The sequence below is a fragment of the Chlorocebus sabaeus genome, chromosome 1 (genome assembly GCF_047675955.1).
Source record: "Chlorocebus sabaeus isolate Y175 chromosome 1, mChlSab1.0.hap1, whole genome shotgun sequence".
Classification (NCBI taxonomy): Eukaryota; Metazoa; Chordata; class Mammalia; order Primates; family Cercopithecidae; genus Chlorocebus; species Chlorocebus sabaeus.
Genome location: NC_132904.1, coordinates 7,641,715 through 7,663,836, shown reverse-complemented (window position 1 = coordinate 7,663,836; position 22,122 = coordinate 7,641,715). Strand labels below are relative to the sequence as shown.

The following is a 22,122-nucleotide window of genomic DNA, read 5'->3' as shown; positions in this document are numbered from 1 at the left end:
GGAGGCGGAGTTAAGGGTGTCTTTCGAGGCTCAGTCCCCGCGACGCCGGCTGGTTGGTGCTCCTGCGCCTGAAGAGTTCTGCGTTTCGGGCTGGTGACTGGGTCCAGAATGGCTTCGGACTCGGGGAACCAGGGGACCCTCTGCACGGTGAGGGTTGAGGCTTCGTGTGGAGCCTCGCTGGGCAGAGAGCCTCGGCCCCTGGGGTGATCGTTACCTTGGGTCTAAGAGGGGAAGGAGTGAGCACTTGGGTTGGGGCCTGGGGCCACGGGATGAAACTAGCATGCGAGGGTAGCAGGGGCCCTGCGTGAGTGTTGAGGGGGTGACTCCCATGGCCCTGGAATGGTCATGAGAGTCATAAAGAAGGTACTTGAAGAGGGGTTACGTGGGGGCTTGTTCCCAGACCCTTGGAGTGGTCATAGGGTAGGTAGGTGGTGAAACAAAGTCATACCAACGCACTTCCCCAGCGATCATCGGTCGGTCCCTGCCGCCCTTGCAGTTGGAGTTCGCGGTGCAGATGACCTGTCAGAGCTGTGTGGACGCGGTGCGCAAGTCCCTGCAAGGGGTGGCAGGTAAGAACAGGGTAAACTTTTCTGCGGACAGTCCAGAGGCCTCTAGGAGGGACCAGGCGAATCTATTAGACGAACCCTACTCCCATTTTACAGATGCAGAAACTGAACCCCAGAGAGTGGAAGGAATGTTCTCAGAGTTACACACAGACCTGGAGGCAGAGTCTAGAGTACAGCTGTCCAGCTTGCCCTGACAGGTTCTAACTGCCTGTCTTACTGTCCTGAACCTCACGTGCCCCAGAGACTGAGGAGCTAGGCTGAAGGAGTTCCTTGGAAAACAGGCAGTTTTTGCTTGGGAAACAACATAATCTTGACAAAGCAAACAGCAGTGCTGGCCCTATACCATCCTGAGTAGCTTCTGGTTCTTAAAAGGCCAGCTGGTCTGTAGGTGACCTGGCACGATTAGAAAGATCTGGAAAGGTAGAGCCACCAGCATGGCTCTGGGAACTGGCTTCCTTTGATTCTGTTAAGTGTTCATCCAGGCCAGGCTCAGTGGCTCATGCCTGTAATCCCAACACTTTGGTACGCCGAAGTGGGTGGATTGCTCAAGTCCAGGAGTTTGAGACCAGCCTGAGCAACATGGTGAAAACTCTTCTCTATAAAAAATACAAAAATTAGCTGGGCGTCATGGTGCGCACCTGTAGTCCCAGCTACTGGGGAGGCCGAGGCAGGAGGATCACTTGAGCCCAGGAGGTGGAGGCTGCAGTGAGTTGGATTGCGCCAGTGCACTCCAGGCTGGGTGACAGAGTGAGACCCTGTCTCAAAAAAAGAAAAAGTCATTTGGCAGGTATGGACCAGACACTGGGGTTTTTTAGGGAGAAGAGTTCACACGGGTATCAGGCACATCCCCTACACTCAGGTGGAAATAAGCATGCAAGCGTTGCCTGGATGGCATTCACAGAATGCTTCATGGGAAGAGCAATCCTGAGAGGGAATGAGATGAGATGGCTTCTGAACCTGGGACCCTGGTAGTGGTGGACTTTGTAAAGTGGTTAGGGGTGTGAGCTCTAGAGTTCAAACCCCCTCTTTGCCACTTAATGGCACTAAGACTTCATGTGTGTTACTTTTCGTGTTTCTGTTTCTTCCATGTTAAATGGGGGATGATAATAGAAGCTACTCTGGAGGATTGTCTTGAAGAGTAACCGAGTTAATACAAAAAAAGCACTTAGAATAAGTCTTTGGCATGTAGTAACAGCCCAGTAAATCCTAGGGGATTATGAGAGGAAGAGCTTACAGGTGGTGATCTGTATGGAAGGAGGCTGGAGGGGCAATGTTGAAGCTGGGTTTGCTTAGACTATGTGTTTTGGGGTGGTGAGTGAGCCCTCCACTTCCTGTACAACTTGCTTGGCAGGAGAGCAGGCAGTTGGCCTTTCTCTTGGACCCGGCTCAGTTTTCAGCCCTCAGCGTGTTTCTTAGACACCAGATAAAGACTTCTGGTGACTCTGTGTTTTCTGGTCTGGCTTGGCTTTCTCATGGGGCCCAGCAAGGAAGTTGTAGTTTTCTAGAATGCACACACACAGAGAAAGAGAGTTGCCATCTCAGGAGGCCTGGGGGAAGGCCTTCTCAGGAGATAAGCGAGAGGAGCACCCAGCCCAAGGCTCACCCCCTAGAATCTCTATCACTTGCCCTGGTGTTCTCTGTGGCCTTCTGTTTTCTCCCTCATTGGGCTCTGAGCCAACCAAGGGTGGGCCTGGCCACATTCCAAGGTCTGCCAGTCTTAAGGAGCAAACTGAATGGCTGCTTAGCTAAGGAACCAGCCTCCCTCTTGGTTCAGACTCAGTCAAGAATTCAGGAGGTGCATAGTGACAAGGAGCTTCCCACTTCAGGAGCAGAGAATCAGCTCTTCTCTGGAGACCCCAGGGTCTGGGAACTCTCCTATGCCGAAGCCTGTCATCAGGACATCTTATCGCTGTGTGTCCAAAACATACTTAGGCCTCCACACTGCTGCAGGCCACCCCATCTTTCCCTAGCCTGTGTAAGAACCTCATCCTTTGATGGGTTCCCCATTGCTTCTGTTTCCCCCTCTAATAGCTTTTGCACATAAAAGCCAGTGATATATATATATATATATTTTTTTTTTTTTTTTTTTTTTTTTTTGAGACAGGGTCTTGTTCTGCTCTGTTGCCTGGGCTGGAGTGCAGTGGCACTGTCTCAGCTCCCTGCAGCCTCCACTTCACGGTTCATTCGATTCTCCCACCTCAGCTTCCCGAGTAGTTCGGATTACAGGTGTGCACCACCATGCCTGCCTAATTTTTGTACTTTTACTAAAGATGTTGTTTTGCCATGTTGGCAAGGCTGGTATCGAACTCCTGGCCTCATGTGATCCACCTGCCTCAACTTCCCAAAGTGCTGGGATTATAGGTGTGAGCCAGCACACCCGGCAGACAACTGACTTCAAGACCTGCCTGGTCAACATGGTGAAACCCTGTCTCTACTAAAAATATTCAAAAAAATTAGTCAGACATGGGGGCGCATGTCAGTAGTCCTACCTACATGGGAAGCTAAGGCAGGAGAATTGCTTGAACCCAGGAGGCAGAGGTTGCAGTGAGCCAAGATCGTGCCACTGTGCTCCAGCCTAGGTGACAAAGCAAAGCTCCATCTCAAAAATAAAAAAATATATCATTCATGTATTATAAAAATCACCCATATAGGCCAGGCGCAGTGGCTCACACCTGTAGTCCCAACAATTTGGGAGGCCAAGGCGGGTGGATCACTTGTGCTCAGGAGTTCGGGACCAGCCTCTGGGCAACATGGTGAAACCTCGTCTCTACTAAAAATACAAAAAATTAGCCGGGTGTGGTGGCGCATGTCTGTAGTGCCAGCTATTTTGGAGGCTGAGACAGAAGAATTGCCTGAACCCAGGAGGTGGAGATTGCAGTGAGCCGAGATTGTGCCATTACGCTCCAGCCTGGGCGACAGAGCGAGACTCTGTCTCAAAAAAAAAAAAAAAATTACCCATTTAAAGGATACACTTCATCTGTTTGTAGTATTTTCAGAGTTGTGCAACCATCTCTCCACTGTCAGTTTTATATTTTAATCACTTCATAAAGAAATCCTAGGCCGGAGCCAGGCCTGATGGCTCATGCCCTGTAATCTCCGTACTTTGGGAGACTGAGGCAGGCAGATGACCTGAGGTTAGGAGTTCGAGAGCTGCCTGGCCAACATAGTGAAACCCCGTGTCTATTAAAAGAAAAAAATACAAAAAAATTAGCCGAACGTGGTGGTGGTGTGTGCCTGTGGTACCAGCTACTCCAGAGGCTGAGGCAGGAGAATCACTTAAACCAGGGAGGTGGAGGTTTCAGTGAGCTGAGATTGTGCCACTGCACTCCAGCCTAGGTGACAGAGCGAGACTCCATCTCAAAAAAATTTAAAAAATAAAATAAAAAATAGAGACAGAAAATAGATTGGTGGCAGGGGTGGGTGGCAGAATAGGAGGGTGATAGCTAAGGGATATAGGATTTCCTTTTATTTTATTTTATTTTATTTCAGAGACAGAGTCTCACTTTTTCACCCAGGCTGGAGTGCAGTGGTGCAATCTCGGCTTACTGCAACCTCCGCCTCCTGGGTTCAAGCAATTTTTGTGCCCCAGCCTCCCAAGTAGCTGGGACTACAGGTGCGCACCCCCATGTCTGGCAAATTTTTATATTTTTGGTAGAGACAGGGTTTCACCATGTTGGCCAGGTTGGTCTCAAACTCCTGACCTCAGGTGATCCACAGACCTCGCCCTCCCAAACTGCTGGGATTACAGGCGTGAGCCACCACACCCGGCCTATTTTGTTCTCTTTTTTTTGTTGTCGTTGTTTTTCCGTGATGGAGTCTTGCTCTGTCACCCAGGCTGGAGTGCATTGGCATGGTGGCTCATGACTGTAATCCTAGCACTTTGGGAGGCCGAGGTGGGTGGATCACCTGAGGCCAGGGGTTAGAGACTATCCTGGCCAACATGGTGAAACCCCATCTCTATTAAAAATACAATAATTAGCCGGACATGGTGGTGCATGCTTGTAATCCCAGCTACTTGGGAGGCTGAGACAAGAGAATAGCTTGAATCTGACAGGTGAAGGTTGCAGTGAGCCAAGATCCTGCCACTGCACTCCAGTCTGAGCAACAGAGTGAGACTCTGTCTAAAAAACAAAAAAAAAAATTTAAGCTATCTCCTATGGGAAGGATATTTTCTGTCTCTGTGGATTTGCCTGTTCTAGACATCTCAGGTACATGGCATTATATATGTGGCTTTGTGACTGGCTTTCACGTAGCATAATGTTTCAAGGTCCGTCCATGTTGTAGCATGCATCAGCACTTCGTTCCTGAATAGTATTTCATTGTATGGATACTACATTTTATCTGTTCCTTAGTTGATGGACATTTGGGTTATTTTTATCTTTTGGCTATTGTGAATAATGCTGCTATGGATAGCCCACTTTAAAAAAGAAAAAAATACGGCTTTAAAAAGAATTATGTATGTTTCCAAAGTTATAAATAATGCCTGGCGAGTATTAGGACTCACATTAATCCTGGGGGCAAGGTGGCATGATCCCAATTTGTATGAAAAGAAACAGACGCAGAAGTGAGGAGGCTTACTCAGGGTTACACAGTTACAAGGTAGCTTGCCTCTGGCCATGGGAAGTTTGGTGGGAATGGGGATGGAGAATTGCTGTCTGTTTCTCTGTTTCCTGCTGCCAGCACTGGGTGCCAGCCTCTGTTGCCCTCTTCCCTCTCTCTCTTGCCAGGTGTCCAGGATGTGGAGGTGCACTTGGAGAATCAGATGGTCTTGGTACACACCACTCTGCCTAGCCAGGAGGTGCAGGCTCTCCTGGAAGGCACGGGGCGGCAGGCAGTACTCAAGGGCATGGGCAGCGACCAGTTGCGTGAGTGACCACTATGGCCTTGGCCCCTCTGGGAGGGAGGTGGCTCAGAGCTGGTGTAAATCTAACCATAGGATTCTCGGGCTCTGGGTTGGCGTGGCTTTGAGGAAGGTGTGAAAATTATGAGAGACTCCCTTCCCTTGCCGAGCTGCTGAAGAGGTGTGCTGGGTGAGGTGGCAAGCCAACCCAAGTATCCAATACCTTGCAGAGAATCTGGGGGCAGCAGTGGCCATCCTGGGAGGGCCTGGCACCGTGCAGGGGGTGGTGCGCTTCTTACAGCTGAGCCCTGAGCGCTGCCTCATCGAAGGAACTATTGACGGCCTGGAGCCTGGGCTGCATGGACTCCATGTCCATCAGTATGGGGACCTCACAAACAACTGCAACAGGTGAGTTGTCCGAAGTCTCCCCAGTAGCATCCTCAGCTACACATTTTCACACTTGCCCCTCACCAATACTCTATGAGGCACATACACACAGGCACAACCTCCAGATGAGGAAACTGAGGCTCACGGAGGTTAAATGACTTGCCAAAGGTCCAGAGCAGGTAAAAGGTAGAGTTGGGATTTGAGTCAAGATCTGACTTTGGCTGGGCACAGTAGCTCACACCTGTAATCCCAGCACTTTGGGAGGCCGAGGTGGGTGGATCACCTGAGGTCAGGAGTTCAAGACCAGCCTGGCCAACATGGTGAAACCCCATCTCTACTAAAAATACAAAAAAAATTAGCCGAGCGCAGTGGCACATGCCTGTAATCCCAGCTACGGGGAGGCTGAGGCAGGAGAATCACTTGAACTCAGTAGGTGGAGGTTGTGGTGAGCTGAGATTGCACCACTGCTCTCCAGCTCACGGGCGACAGGGCAAAACACTGTCTCAAGAAAAAAAAAAATTTGATGTTGCAGGTCCTGCTTGTAACCACCTTACTGCCTCTGAGATGGAAGGGGACTTCTGGACACAGGAAAGGAAGGGTCCCCATGCCATGGTGTTAGTTATGCTGTGATATAACTAGTTGTTTACTGATCTGTGACTCCCCTGAGCCAGAAGCTCATTGAGGACAGGACCCATGTCTGATTCTTCTCGGTGCCCTCTACCCAAAGCCCAGCACCGAGCAGGCCTGTTTGTTGAATGAATGAATGAATGAATGAAGCAAATATAGATAAGTGAGAGGGTAGAGCACCTGCTCTGTGAGCTGCTTTCCTGCCCACCTGTTTCCTTTCTTTCCTAGCTGTGGGGACCACTTTAACCCTGATGGAGCATCTCATGGGGGCCCCCAGGACTCTGACCGGGTAAGTGTCTGTCTGGTTTTGGGCTTGAGCTGAGAGAGGACCTAAAGTCTCAGAGGCAGGGCAGGCAACTCTTGGGATCTTAACAGTGTGATTCCTTTTTAGTGGAGTCTTTTCCTCTCACTTTGTTTTGCTGAGTTTGGAAACATTTGTTGACACTTTCTGTGATCAAAGACCAGGGGATACAATAGATTACAGCCCCAGTGCCTGACCCAAGGAGCTCACAGTCTCTGGGGGAGGTCACTGAATTCCATGGTTTCCAGGCAGTGAGATAATCCTTACAGGAGCCTGCAAGGGGCCCTGGAGCCCAGAGTGAATAATTCATCTGCCTGAGGGGCAGGGGCAGTGGGAGGAAGTGAAATATGGAAGTTGAGGGTTTTACCTAAACTGAAAAGGCTGTCCCTGGCGCTCCCTAACACCCCTGGTCCTGGAGTTTCATTTTTCAGCAGAGAATCATTTCCCAATCTTCAGGGAATTGCGTGTTGCCTTAATGATTTTTTGCCTTATCTGAGTACTAGTTGTATTGTTAGTTACTCAATCATTTGATTTTTTTATTTTATTTTTTGAGACAGAGTTTTGTTCTTATTGCCCAGGCTAGAGTGTAATGACGTGGTCCCAGCTCACTGCAACCTCCGCCTCCCAAGTTCAAACAATTCTCCTGCCTCAGCCTCCCTAGTAGCTGGTACTATAGGTACACACCACCACACCTGGCTAATTTTTGTATTTTTAGTAGAGATGGGGTTTCACCAGGTTGGTCAGGCAGTCTCAAACTCCTGACCTCAAGTGATCCACCCACCTCAGCCTCCCAAAGTGCTGGAATTACAGGTGTGAGCCACTGTACCTGGCTCTGACTGTGCCGTTTTCTATCCTGATGGGTTTGCAACCTTGTGCCATAAAGCAAATGAAACCATGGTATGTGTTTCTTAATGCATGTAACTGATTTTTGGACTTTTCACAGCTCTGTTACCTATCATGCTTTTCTTTTCTTCTGTTTATTTTCCTTTTCCTTCTTTCTTTCCTTTTTTTTTTCTTTTCTTTCTTTTCTTTTTTGAGATAGGATCTCACTCTGTTGCCCATGCTGGAGTGCAGTGGTGCGATCATGGCTCACTACAGCCTTGAACTCGTGGGCTTAAGCAATCCTCCCACTTCACCTGACAGCTGGGACCACAAGCATGTACCACCATACCCAGTTAATTTTTTTTTTTTGTAGAAATAGGGTATTACTCAGTGAAACCCTGTCTCTACTAAAAAATACAAAAAATTAGCCAGGTGTAGTGGTGGGCGCCTGTAGTCCCAGCTGCTCGGGAGGCTGAGGCAGGAGAATGGCATGAACCTGGGAGGCGGAGCTTGCAGTGAGCTGAGATCGTGCCACTGCACTCCAGCCTAGGTGACAGAGCAAGACTCCATCTCAAAAAAAAAAAAAAAAAACCAACCAAAAAAAATAGGGTGTTACTATATTCCTCAGGCTGGTCTCAAACTGCTGGGCTCAAGCAGTCCTCCCTCCTCAGCCTCCCCGTGTTAGGATTACGAGCATGAGCTAGCGTGCCTGGCCTCTGTCACATTTCTTTTTTTTTTCTTTTTCTTTTTTGTATTTTTAGTAGAAATGAGGTTTTGCCATGTTGGCCAGGCTGGACTTGAACTCCCAACCTCAAGTAATCCGCCTGCCTTGGCCTCCCAAAGTGCTAGGGTTGCAGGCGTGAACCACCGTGCCCGACCACTCTGTCACATTTCTAATGGTCAAAAGTTTTTACTCCCTGTTCTGGGAAATTGGAGAGGCATTTCTGTAGAGTCCATTGCACAGTGCCATGCTTATGCTCAGTGATTAGTAATCTGCTGCTGCTGCAAATCAAATGACTCCAAAGTTAGGAGTTTAAAACAACAAACATATACTGTCTCTGGGGCAGGAATTTGTGTGTGACTTAGCTGGGTGCCTGCAGCTCAGGGTCTCTCTCGGGGCTGCAGTCATCTTAGGGCCCCATGTGGGGAGAATCTGCTTCCAGGTTTGCTCATGTTGCTGTTGGCAGGCCCCAGGTCCTCTGGCTGTTGGCCAGAGACATCAGTTCTTTGCCACGTGGGTCTCTCCCTAGGGCAGCTCACAACACGGCAGTTGGCTTCCCTCAGAGTGAATGAGCAAGAGAGAGACTGAGATTGGGAGAGGGCATCCAAGACTCAAGCCACATTCTTTTGTAACCTAATCTTAGAAGTGACACTAGGTCCAGCCCACGCTCAAGGGAGTTGCAAAGCCCTGGAGGCATGGAATAGCAGGGAGTGTTTCTGAAGGGCAGGAGACTGCCTTGTGACCTGTGTTTTCTTCCTGGGCCCCAGGTGGGGCAGGGAATCAGAAGGAGCTGGCATCAGAAGCTATACCTCACTCAACCCCTTAACTTAGACAAGGAAGAACTGAGCAGGAGCTGAGCAGCCAAGGCCACAGTGACTGGCAAGTTGCTGTTGGGTTTTAGCATGTGCTTTTCCCAGATGGAAAAGAATTTCATGTAGGAATTTGCATCCAAGCCTGGTTGTCCCTTGCACATCTCCTAACTGATCTCTAGGCTCCCTTCTGTTCTCTCCTTACCTGCTCCAGTCCTTACTTTTCATAGACTGCACTAGAAGGATTGTTCTGAAGCCTGGAGTAACCAGGCCATGCCCCTGCCTGAAACTTGTCTTGGCTCCCAGTGCCTGAGAGTACAAGCTGGGCCTAACTTCTTGGTGTGGACATTCAATGCCCCACTCCCCCGGCCTGTTGCCCCTGCCTGTGTGCTGAGGAAACAGCCTGGAAAGACTGCCTTTCCCTGAACTCCTGCTGGGTCATGCTTCCAGCCACGCTGTCCAGGCTGCCCTCTGCCTTGAGGCTGCTCCTCAAGCCGGGCACGGTGGCTCACGCCTGCAATCCCAGCACTTTGGGAGGCTGAGGCGGATGGGTTACTTGAGGTCAGGAGGTTGAGACCAGCCTGACCAACATGGTGAAACTCTGTCTCTATTAAAAATACAAAAGTTGGCCGGGTGTGGTGACTCAAGCCTGTAATCCCAGCATTTTGGGAGGCTGAGATGGGCGGATCACGAGGTCAGGAGATCGAGACCATCCTGGCTAACATGGTGAAACCCCGTCTCTACTAAAAATACAAAAAAAAAAAAAAATCTTAGCTGGGTGAGGTGGCGGGCGCCTGTAGTCCCAACTACTCGGGAGGCTGAGGCAGGAGAATGGCGTGAACCCGGGAGGCGGAGCTTGCAGTGAGCTGAGATCCGGCCACTGCACTCCAGCCTGGGCAACAGAGCTAGACTCCATCTCAAAAAAATAAAAAATAAAAATACAAAAGTTGAGCCTGGCGCGGTGGCTTACGCCTGTAATCCCAGCACTTTGGGAGGCTGAGGCGGGCAGATCACGCGGTCACGAGATTGAGACCATCCTGGCTAACACAGTGAAACCCTGTCTCTACCAAAAATACAAAAAATTAGCTGGGCGTGGTGGCGTGCGCCTGTAGTCCCAGCTACTCGGGAGGCTGAGGCAGGAGAATGGCGTGAACCCGGGAGGCGGAGCTTGCAGTGAGCCAAGGTCACGCCACTGCAGTCCAGCCTGGGTGACAGAGTGAGACTCCATCTCAAAAGAAAAAGGAACAAAAACAAAACAAAACAAAAGTTAGCCAGGCATGGTGGCGTGCATCTGTAGTCCCACGTACTCGGGAGGCTGAGACAGGAGAATCACTTGAACCTGGGAGGTGGAAGGTTGCAGTGAGCCCAGATCGTACCACTGCACTCCAGCCTGGACAACAAAGCCAGACTCTGTCTCAAAAAATAAATTAATTAATTAAAAGACATACAAAAACTAGCCAGGCCTAGTGGTGCGTGCCTGTAATCCCAGTTACTCGGGAGGCTGAGGCAGGAGAATTGCTTGAACCCGGGAAGCACAGATTGCTATAAGCCAAGATCACACCGTTGCATTCCAGCCTGGGCATCACAGTGAGACTTCGTATCAAAACAAAACAAAAACAAACAAGCAAAAAAAAACAAAACAAAACCACTCTTCAGGGCTCTGTATCACCTCCCCCTCCTTGATCTTTCTGCTATTTAAGTCCCCAATGCAGGGCATAACAAAAAGTGCCAGGTGCAGGCAGCAGATGTCCCTCTGGAAAATGAGATAAAGCAGAACTGGCGCTTCTTCCTGCCCATCAGTTGGTGGCACAGTGAGATGCCTGGTTACTCAGCAGCAAGGTCATGGGAGCCTACCTGCACTGGCACAGGCACTTGTTTCTGCCCAAAATGTCAGATTGGGGACAATTTATTTGCACAGATGTGGGTTTCTGAGGCTCACTAGTAAGGCCTTGTCACCCCAAAACACACGAACTGTTGTATTCACCCTGTGTGTCATGACCCCTAATCTGTTCTGTGTCTGGGTCCCCACCATGTTCTGAGTCCCTGGAGGATGGTGACCTGCATACTGCCCGCCATGTCTGGTACAGTGTGTCTGACCTAGGAGGTGCTCATGGGTGTGTTATGGCATTTTTTCTTACCTTCAAAGCAGAAGGAGGGCAGAGCCAGCTTCTAGGGGCTAGGACAGGCTCTTTGCCCCTTGCGTTTCCTTCTATTCCTGGAATCTGGGAGTCAGGGAAATGACATTGGCTGCCTATGATGGTCAGGGAAGCCAAGCTTGGCCAACTTAAGCCTATGGGAATTGAAGACAGCCAAGGGCTCACAAAGCCATCAGGAGGCTGCGAAACTGGGCTAACTGGAGGCTGAGAAGCAGCACTGGGCGATGGCCTCACTGGAAAAACGGTCTGGTCTAACAGGAATGACTGCACAGGCAGGGGAAACTTCTACCGGCTCTTTTCAGCCCACTGTCATCCTGCCCAGGATTTCAGTTCCAGGGAGGGAGTGTTCAGATGGTGTAGGACTTCCTGGACCACTTTCCACTTCCAGAGAGGGCCAAGAGGACCTTGCCTGCCCAGTCCTTGGGGAGCTCAGATCCTACCAGACTGGTACCCACAGGAGGAAATGGGTACTTTGGGGAAGCAGGAAGAGGCATCGGAATCAGAAAGTCAGAAGATAGCAGATTGGCACCATGTGGCACACATCCCCTCTACACACACTGGGTCTCATTCCAGCACCGCGGAGACCTGGGCAATGTCCATGCTGATGCTGACGGCTGCGCCATCTTCAGAATGGAGGATGAGAAGCTGAAGGTAAGGTGGAAAAGAAGGCGGGCACCCTTCCTAACAGGGTCCATCGTCTGAGGCTGTCGTCTCTCCTCAAAGGTGTGGGATGTGATTGGCCGCAGCCTGGTTATTGATGAGGGAGAAGATGACCTAGGCCGGGGAGGCCATCCCTTATCCAAGATCACAGGGAACTCTGGGCAGAGGTGAGTGGTGTCGGCCCCTGCAGGAGGCTGTGCTCTGCGGATGGTGCGTGAGGAACCCAGGGGTGGGGACCTAAACAAGAACCCACCCTGACCACACATTCTTCTGCAGGTTGGCCTGCGGCATCATCGCACGCTCTGCTGGCCTCTTCCAGAACCCCAAGCAGATCTGCTCTTGCGATGGCCTCACCATCTGGGAGGAGCGAGGCCGGCCCATCGCTGGCAAGGGCCGAAAGGAGTCAGTCCAGCCCCCTGCCCACCTTTGAGCAGGACCTCACCTTGGCTCTGTTGCTGTCCTCCAGGGCGAGCACTTTCCTCTTCCAGAGGGGGCCAGAGGGACCTTGCCTGCCCAGTCTTTGGAGAGCTCAGTACAGGGCAGGAGCTGCTGCGGTGTTCCCTTGGCAAATGAGTTTTATTTTCATTTGGGACTTGGTGTTTTGTGCTTGTCTCTGTGCCCCTTATGGGCTTGGTGAACATAGCTCTGCTTCTTCCCTTTGTATCAGGGCCACCCCTTAGCATTGGAGCCAAACAAACCTGAATTCAAACCCCCACACACACTGAAGTCCCCATCTTCCTCCTTGGAGCCATAATGAAGAGCCACCACAGTCAAATTTCTGTTGGTGGCCTGTCCCCTCCCCTCACTATGGCTGATTGGAATCAGAATGGACATCTGACCTGTGGTGGCCCATGCTTTCCCTGAGAAATCAGCAGATCCAGCTTTAGTTTCTTCCTGTGGTTGGACCCATAACCTGGGAATATGGGAAGTTTTGGTGGCCCTCTTCTCCCTGCCTTATTGACTGAGCACCAGAAAAAGCCAGTCAGCTAAGAAGGAAGAATGAAGCAGGGAGAACCTAAGAGTTGCTGGAGAATCCCAGTCACTCTGGAGTCCCCTCTCTGAGCCTTTCCTGAGGCCAGCTGCCTCCTGCCTGGGATTGAACAGATGCTCCTGAATCCTCCTAATGCATCCCCCTGTTAAGATAATCTGGCTTGAGGCCGGGCACGGTAGCTCACACCTGTAATCCCAGCACTTCGGAAGGCCAAGGTGGGAGGATCTCTTGAGCCCAGGAATTTGAGACCAGCCGGGGCAACAGAGTAAGGCCCCGTCTCTACAAAAAGTTTTTTTAATTAGCTGGGTGTGATGGTGCATGCTTGTGGTCCCAGCTACTTGGGAGGCTGAGGTGGGAGGATTGCTTGAGCCTGGGAGGTCGAGGCTGCAGTGAACCGTGATCACACCACTGCATTCCAGCCTGGGCAACAGAGCAAGACTCCATCTCAAAAACAACAACAACAACAACAAAACCTGACTTTATTTCCTTTAGTCATAAGTAAAGACTATTAATTAACATAATAAGTGAAGTGCTTGGCACAGAGCCTGTCACACAAAGTAAAGGGAGCAGCAACTGTGATTCTGAGGCTGCGTGCGACCCTTGGAGGCAGTCCTAGCAAAGCTCCCCTTTCCTATGGTTGGATGAGCTGCTAACAAGGGAACAGTTTGTGGGGCCTTGGGTTCAGAGCCTCCCTACTCATCTGTTCTGTCCCTGTACCCCCACCCCCACGGGGTGCCTTGCTCATCCTTGACAAAGCTGCTTTTATGATAGGATAAGCTGGCAGACTACAGACTTTGCCCCTACACTGCCTACTTGGAACTGGGTGGGTGGTTTCACAGTTAGTTGTCCTCGGCTTCAAGGCAGAGCCCCTGGCTCTGCTCCCATTCCCCAGTCCCTGTCTGTTTTCCCTTTCAAGGCTGTGGGTTCCACCTCTAGCCCCAAGCCTTGGACTCTGCTCTTTCTTGCCAAACCTATGCTGGCTGTTTTCCAGCTGCCTGTGGTTGCTGGGAGCCAAACCCTTTTAAGCCCAAACTCAGGCTGTCTTTCCCCACTTCCAGGTCATTGCAGAAACTCATCCTGGATTCTCCCCACAGCTAACCCCTGACATATCCTCTCACCTCCATTCTGGAATGGTACCTGGGTTTTAACCTTTTTAAGCCTAAATAGTTCACCATGACACCACTCTATTAACCTCTTTTTTTTTTTTTTTCCTTTTTTTGAGACAGAGTTTAACTCTGTTGGCAAGGCTAGAGTGCCGTGGCACAATCAAGACTCACTGCAGGCTGGGTGCGGTGGCTCACGTCTGTAATCCCGGCACTTTGGGAGGCTGAGGCGGGCTGATCACTTAAGGTCAGGAGTTCGAGACCAGCCTGGCCAACATGGCGAAACCCCATCTCTACTAAAAATACAAAAGTTAGCTAGGGGTAGTGGTATTACAGTGCCTGAAATCCCAGCTACTCATGAGGCTGAGGCAGGAGAATTGCTTGAACCCAGGAGGCAGAGGTTGCAGTGAGCTGAGATCAGACCGCTGCACTCCAGCATGGGTGACAGAGCAAGACTCCATCTCAAAAAAAAAAAAAAAAAAAAAGATCAACCTCATTAGCTTTTCTTCTGAAATTCTGGCTGTGTAGTTTTTCAAAGTTTATTTTTAAATCACAGAACACTGTTCAAACATTTTGAAGCCTCATCTGCAAAGCAGAAGTGGAACTGCAGGCAAAGATGCCCCGTTTTGGTCAGGCACAGTGGCTCACACCTATAATCCCAGCATTTTGGGAAGCCAGGGCAGGAGGACTGCTTGAAGCCAGTTAGAAATCAGACTAGCCAATAAAGCAAGACCCTGTCTTTACAAAAAATAATTTAAAAGGCCAGGCGCAGTGGCTCACGCCTGTAATTCCAGCACTTTGGGAGGCCGAGGTGGGCGGATCACGAGGTCAGGAGATCTAGACCATCCTGGCTAACATGGTGAAACCCCGTCTCTACTAAAAATACAAAAATTAGCTGGGTGTGGTGGCATGTGCCTGTAGTCCAAGCTACTCAGGAGGCTGAGGCAGGAGAATGGCGTGAACCCGGGAGGCAGAGCTTGCAGTGAGCGGAGATCGCGCCACTGCACTCTAGCCTAGGCGAGAGAGCAAGACTCTGTCTCATATAATAATAATAATAATTTAAAAATTAGCCAAGTGTGGTGGCGCAGGCTTATAGTCCCAGCTACTTAGGAGGCTGAGGCAGGAGGATTGCTTGTGCCTAGGAGTGTGCAGCTGCAGTGAGCCATGGTCATGCCACTGTGCTCTAGCCTGCCTGAGAGAGTAAGACCTTGTCTCTAAAAAAATAAAACTAATTAAAAAAAAAAAAAAAGGTCTTTAATCCCAGCAGTTTGGGAGGCCAAGATGGGAGGATTGCTTGATCCCAGGAGATCAAGGTTGCAATGAGCCATGATTGTGCCACTGCACTCCAGCCTGGGGGACAGAGTGAGACCCTGTCTCAAAAATAAATTAACAAATCAATGAAAAGGAAAATTTGAGTCCAAGATGGGAAGATTACTTGAGGCCAGGAGTTCGAGACCAACTTGGGCAACATAGCAAGAACTCCATCTCTAAAAAAAAAACAATTTTTTTTTTTTTTTTTTGAGATGGAGTTTTGCTCTTGTTGCCTAGGCTGGAGTGCAATGGGGCGATTTCGGCTCACTGCAACCTCCACCTCCTGGGTTCAAACGATTCTCCTGCGTCAGCATCCCGAGTAGCTGGGTCTAAAGGTGCAAGCCACCATGCCCAGCTAATTTTTTGTATTTTTAGTAGAGACGGGTTTTCACTGTGTTAGCCAGGTTGGTCTCGATCTCCTGACCTTGTGAACCACCCACCTTGGCCTCCCAAAGTGCTGGGATTACAGGCGTAAGCCACCACACCAGGCCTATACCTCCATATTTTTAAATAACATGACTGTCATTATTTCTTATTTTCAGTCTTGATATTGTCTGTGGAATTCTATATTAGGATGAATTCTGCAGTAAGTAACACAGTCTTAATAGTGGCCAAAGCAATTAAGACATTTAATTATGTCGCCAGATCAACAGTCTGGAGATTAGAGGATTCAGAGCAGGTCCAGTGGTGTGGCGACATCAGGATACTGTCATGAACTGTGTGTTTCTCTTCATGTCCCCTCTCCCCTTTTGGAGGCAAGGGTGATTGCCACAGCTCCAAGCCTCCCATCGTCACACATTCACATGATAGGGTGGAAAGCTGGAAGGAAGGAGACCAAAAAGGGAAACCTCTTTTCTAACAGAAGAACACATATGCAATGGAATAATGAAAGTCAGCTGTGAAAATGTCTTTATCTGTGTTGTTACTAACTCATATTTTCCTGTAATCAGTTTCCTTTGTAACAGTGGCAGCTGTAACAAAGTACCACAGACTGTGGCTTAAAACAACAAAAATTTATTCTCACAGTTCTGGAGGCCAGAAGTACAAACTTAGTATCACTGGGCCGGAATCAAGGTGTGGACAAGAGCTTGCTTCCTCCAGAAACTATAGGGAAACATCCCTTCCTGGCCTCTTCCATCTTTGTGTGGATGCTGGCATTCCTTGGCTTGTGGCCGAATCTCACTCCAATCTTCAAGGCCAGCACCATCCACTCAGTCTGCTCTGTCTTCCCATTGCCTTTTCCTCTGTGTATTTGTGTCAAATCGCCTTCTGCCTCCCTCTTACAAGGATTGCATTACATGTGATTGCATTTAACACCACCAGAGTAATCCAGGATAATCTCTTCTTAGCAAGGGCCATTGATTCAATCACATCTTCAGAGACTGCCACATAAAGTAACATTCACAAGTTCCAGGGATTAGGACCTAGTATCTTTGGAGGCCATTAATAAACTTGCTACAGTGACCTAGTAAACCACAGGTAAATTGATATAATTAACTTAGGAAAAGGTGTCATAAGTAAATTTGACAAGACTCTAGTTTCCATGACAGAATTTCTCTCTAGCCTTTCTCTCCATTCGTTGTAAAGAGGTAAGGACTTTCCTTATCAGATTGTTTTATTGCAGAGATTGTTTTTACCTAAAACCAAGTTTACCTAAGTTTACAAAATTTGATTTAGATCAGTGGTTCTCAGTGGGGATGGTATGGCCCATAGGGGACTTCTGGAAGTTTGTTAGGGCCATTTCTTCTGGCTGTGACAATGCTAGGTGGGGGTGAGGATGCTGCTGGTATTGGGGGAAGACTAGGGATACTTACCAACCTTCAATGTGCAGGATGGTTCTCCACCAAATAGCCCACAGAATACCCTTGTAGGTAAAAAATCACTACTTATTTCTACTTCAGATGGTGTCTTGCTCTGTCACTCAGGCTGGAGTATATTGGTGTGATCATAGCTCACTGTAGCCTCCATCTCATGGGATCAAGCAGTCCTGCCTCAGCTTCCCGAGTAGCTGGAACTACAGGCATGCACCACCATGTCCAGCTAACTTATTTTTTTTCTTTATTTTTGAGACAGAGTCTCACTCTGTTGCCCAGGCTAGAGTGCAGTGGCATGATCTCAGCTCACCGCAACCTCTGCTTCCTGGGTTCAAGCGATTCTCTTGACACAGCCTCCTGAGTAGCTGGGATTACAGGTATGTGCCATGATGCCCAGGTAAATTTTTTTTTTATTGTGTTTTTAGTAGAGATTGGTTTCGCCATGTTGGCCAGGCTGGTCTTGAACTCCTGACCTCAAGTGTTCCACCCACCTCGGCCTCCCCAAGTGCTGGGATTACAGGTGTGAGCCACTGCGCGGGAATAATTTTTATATTTTTTGAGACACAGGGTCTCCCTGGGTTGCCCAGGTTGGTTTCAAACTCCCGGGCTCAAGTGATACTCCTGCCTTGGCCTCCCAGAGTACTGGGATTATAGGCATTGAGCCACTGCGTCCAGCCAAACTTCTTACTATGTGTCTTACATTGTGTTCAACACTTGTTATTGCTCAAAATGGCCTTATCCTTTATACATACTTGCCAAGAGAAATTTTTATTAGAGACAAGGTCTCACTGTGTTGCTCAGGCTGGAGTGCAGTGGTGCTATCACAGCTCACTGCAGCCTTAGCCTCCTGGGCTCAAGTGATCCTCCCACCTCAGCCTCCAGAGTAACTGGGACTACAGGCACACACCACCACACCTGGCTAATTTTTAAAATTCTTTTCGTACAGATGGGGTCTCACTATGTTTCTCAGGTTGGTCTTGAACTCCTGAGCTCAAGTGATCCTCCTGCCTCAGGCTCCCAAAGTGCTAGGATTACAGGGATAAGCCACCACACCCATCCCCAGATTTACAATTAAAAAACTCTTACACCGAAAAACAAAAATAAAAATGTGGTAAAGCCAGTTATTTTATAGGTAAGAAAGGTGATACTCATAGATGTAAAGAATCTAGCTGGGTATGGTGGGTCATGCCTGTAATCCTAGCACATTGGGAGGCTGATTCTGGAGGATCACTTGAGGCCAGGAGTTCGAGAGCAGCCAGGGCAACAAATCGACCCCCGTCTCTACAAAGTAAAAATTAAAAAATTATCTGGGGGTGGCTGGGCACGGTGGTTCATGCCTGTAATCCCAGCACTTTGGGAGGCTGAGCCGGGCAGATCACGAGGTTAGGAATTCAAGACCAGCCTGGAAAGTCCAGGTTGCAGTGAGCCATGATTTCATCACTACTCTGGCCTGGGCGACAGAGCGAGACTCCGTTTCTGAACAAACAAACAAACAACAACAAAAAAGAAAAAACCTGCAAACTTTTCTTTGAGATCAGCTAAGCCAAGCTAGACACTTTACAGATGAGAAACTCACTGAGGGCTGGAGGAGGGAAGAGGGTTGCCCACCTGGACCATAAAACTGAACTAGGGCTAATTTAATGCTCTTTCCATTATTCCAGGTCAAGGAGTCAGATCCTTATTCAAGCCCCAGCATTCTGATTTGCCAGGTCTGTGAAGTTTGGCAAGATTCTTTACATCTATTTAATTAATTTACGTATTTAGAAACAGAGTTTCACTCTTTTGCCCAGGTTAGAGTGCAGTGGCACCATTACAGCTCACTATAATCTTAAAATCCTGGGCTCAAGGTGATTCCTTCTCCCTCAGCCTCTCAAGTAGCTAGGACTACAGGTGCACTACCACCCGCAGATATCTACACACACACACAAACACACACGTATGTATTTTTTGAGATGGAGTCTTACTCTCTTACCTGGGCTAGAGTGCAGCGGCCACTATCTCAGCTCACTGCAACCTCAGCCTCCTGAGTTCAAGCAATTCTCCTGCCTCAGCCTCCCGAGTAGCTGGGATTACAGACTCAAGCCACTACACCCAGCTAATCTTTTGTATTTTTAGTAGAGATGGGGTTTCACCATGTTGGCCAGGCTGGTCTCCAACTTCTGACCTCAGGCAATCCGCCCACTTTGGCCTCTCAAAGTGCTGGGATTACAGGCGTGAGCCACCCCGCCTGGCTGCCAGCTAAATTTAAAAAATTTTTTAGAGGTTGTCCAGGCTGGCCCTAACCTCCTGGGCTGAAGCCATCTCCCTGTCTTAGCCTCCCAAAGTGCTGGGATTACAGGCGTGAGCCACCACACCCAGCCTAAAATTAGTTTTACCTGTTTCCTTTCACCTTTTAAAATGTGGCTAGTAGAAAAATTAAAAGCACCTATGGGTCTCACTGTGTTAAGGTGAGACCCCACCCGCCGGGCGGGGTGACTCCCACCTGTAATCCCAGCACTTTGGGAGGCTGAGACAGGCGAATCATTAGGTCAGGAGTTCAGGACCAGCCTGGCCAACATGGTGAAACCCCTACTAAAAATGCAAAAATTAGCCGGGCGTGGTGGTGTGCACGCCTGTAGTTGCAGCTACTCGGGAGGCTGAGGCAGGGAAAATCGCTTGAACCCAGGAGGCGGAGGCTGCAGTGAGCTGAGATAGCACCACTGCACTAGAGCCAGTACAGCCAGGGTGACAAGAGTGAAACTCTGTCTCAAATAAATAAATAAATAAATAAATAAATAAATAAATAAATAAAATGGCTATGCTTACTGGGTAGCTAGGAGTTTGCTGATATCCTGTTCTGGGAATACCACCAGCAGTTTGGATTTCGGGAGATACCAGAGTACTGCCCCCTTTTCTTTCTTTTCCTTTTTTTTTTTTTTTTTGAGACAGAGTCTCGCTCTGTCACCCAGGCTGGAGTGCAGTGGTGCAATATCGGCTCACTGCAAGCTCCGCCTCCAGGGTTCACGCCATTCTCCTGCCTCAGCCTCCTAAGTAGCTGGGACTACAGGCACCCGCCACCATGCCCAGCTAATTTATTTTTTTGTATTTTTAGTAGAGATGGGGTTTCACTGTGTTAGCCAGGATGGTCTCGATCTCCTGACCTCGTGATCTGCCCGCCTCGGCCTCCCAAAGTGCTGGAATTACAGGCATGAACCACCTCGCCTGGCCCAAGCACATGCCATTTCAATGGCCTTGTGCTACACAACTCCCACTATCCTATTCTGCTCTCTATTCCAGGCTCTGGTCATATTGGGCTCTTTTTTTTTTTTCTTTTTTTTGAGATGGAGTCCTGCTTTGTCGCCCAGGATGGAGTGCAGTGGTGTGATCTCAGCCCACTGCAACCTCCACCTCCCAGGTTCAAGTGATTCTAGTGCCTCAGCCTCCTGAGTAGCTGGGACAGGTGCCAGTCATCACGCACGGCTTATGTTTTGTTTTCAATTAGCAATAATCGCACCTCGGATAAACCTCATTGGCTATGATACTGCCACTGTGCAAAGCTAATGTTTTGTAGTTTTAGTAGAGACAGGGTTTTGCCATGTTGGTCGGGCTGGTCTCGAACTCCTGACCTCAGGTGATCCACCTGCCTTGGTCTCCCGAAGTGCTGGGATTACAGGTGTGAACCACCGCGCCTGGGCCATACTGGCTCTTGACTCTTCCTTGAACTAGCCAGATTTGCTTCTGCCCCAGCACTCTTCGACTTGTACTTTCTGGCTGGCATGATCTTCCCTCAGAGGATGGCTTAGTTCCCCTGATTACTCCAAGTCCTCATCACCATCTAACACGCTTATGTTTTACTTATTTCTTGCCTGTCTCTCCCCACCATAAGATCCAAGAAGGTTGGGATTTCTGTCATTTTTTTTTTGTTGTTCAGTGCTATATTCTTGGTGGTGTCCACATGGTAGGTGCTATTTGTTAAGTGAACACGCAAGCAAATATTTCCGAGTTTGTCACATGTCTATGTTTTTGATGTATGTCTGCTATGCAACAATCTTATTTACATACTCAAAACTGTTTAAAAAAATTTCTTTTTTTTTTTTTTTTTGAGATGGAGTCTCGCTCTGTCGCCCAGGCTGGAGTGCAGTGGCTGGATCTCAGCTCACTGCAAGCTCCGCCTCCCAGGTTCACGCCATTCTCCTGCCTCAGCCTCCCGAGTAGCTGGGACTACAGGCGCCCACCACCTCGCCCGGCTAGTTTTTTGTATTTTTTTTTAGTAGAGACGGGGTTTCACCGTGTTAGCCAGGATGGTCTCGATCTCCTGACCTCGTGATCAGCCCGTCTCGGTCTCCCAAAGTGCTGGGATTACTGGCTTGAGCCACCGCGCCCGGCGTAAAAAAATTTTTGATACGGAGTCTCACTGTGTCACCCAGGCTGGGGTGCAGTTGCCTGATCTCAGCTCACTGCAAGCTCCGCCTCCCGGGTTCAAGCAATTCTCCTGCCTCAGCCTCCCAAGTAGCTGGGATTACACGCATGCGCCACCACACCTGGCTAATTTTGTATTTTTAGTAGACAGGGGGTTTCACCACGTTGGCCAGGTCCTCAACTCCTGACCTCAGTTGATTGGCCTACATTGGCCTCCCAAAATGCTGGAATTACAGGCGTAAGCCACCGCTCCCGGACTAAAAATTTTTTAAATAAGGCTCAACTTTTGCTTCCTCCAGAATTGATTTTCTCGTTTATTAAACTGTTTATTGTGAAAACCTTCAAACATACAGTAGCGTCATTCCATTATTTCTTGATTGGGAATTCCATCAGGGCAGAGGCCTTTGATTTTTCACCGTCTGCCAGGACCTCAGCAACCCCAGGAAATGTTTCCAAAGAATGAATTAATGGCATGAAGGCTTCTCCGGGGCCTGCCTCAGGTCCCCTCGCGGTGCCCAGCACAGTCCCGGGAGCCGTTTGCCGACTCAAGGCGCCTGTCCTGGTTTCTCCCGCCAGGCCTGGCCTTCCCCTGTACACTCACGCGGCCACCTCCAGG

At 49.3% G+C, this 22,122-nt stretch overlaps 1 protein-coding gene and 1 pseudogene across 3 annotated transcripts; one reads left to right on the top strand and one right to left on the bottom strand.

Moving 5' to 3' along the window:
- Positions 1-10: 10 nt before the first annotated feature.
- On the top strand, positions 11-21,856 carry CCS (copper chaperone for superoxide dismutase). Of its 3 annotated transcripts, XM_073014339.1 has the most exons (10): positions 11-147; positions 497-569; positions 5,294-5,431; positions 5,637-5,814; positions 6,649-6,709; positions 11,803-11,880; positions 11,953-12,056; positions 12,166-17,485; positions 18,770-18,817; positions 21,193-21,856. In XM_073014339.1, the coding sequence occupies exons 1-8, from the start codon at positions 109-111 to the stop codon at positions 12,317-12,319; spliced, it is 825 nt and encodes a 274-aa protein (XP_072870440.1). In that variant the 5' UTR covers positions 11-108; the 3' UTR covers positions 12,320-17,485; positions 18,770-18,817; positions 21,193-21,856. The 3 variants fall into 3 exon arrangements, with proteins under 3 accessions (XP_072870440.1, XP_072870406.1, XP_007971619.1); XM_073014305.1 differs by having other exon boundaries at positions 12,166-18,817; XM_007973428.3 differs by lacking the exon at positions 21,193-21,856 and having other exon boundaries at positions 12,166-13,145; positions 17,368-21,089.
- On the bottom strand, positions 20,565-20,646 carry LOC119624522 (U4 spliceosomal RNA; annotated as a pseudogene).
- Positions 21,857-22,122: the final 266 nt, after the last annotated feature.

What these genes read in the sequence shown, in the direction of transcription:
- CCS (XM_073014339.1), top strand. Translation starts at nt 109, where the DNA reads ATGGCTTCGGACTCGGGGAACCAGGGGACCCTCTGCACG. An exon ending in CATGGGCAGCGACCAGTTGC is followed by an intron (nt 5,432 to 5,636) that starts GTGAGTGACCAC and finishes AATACCTTGCAG; the next exon opens with AGAATCTGGGGGCAGCAGTG. An exon ending in GCCCCCAGGACTCTGACCGG is followed by an intron (nt 6,710 to 11,802) that starts GTAAGTGTCTGT and finishes GTCTCATTCCAG; the next exon opens with CACCGCGGAGACCTGGGCAA.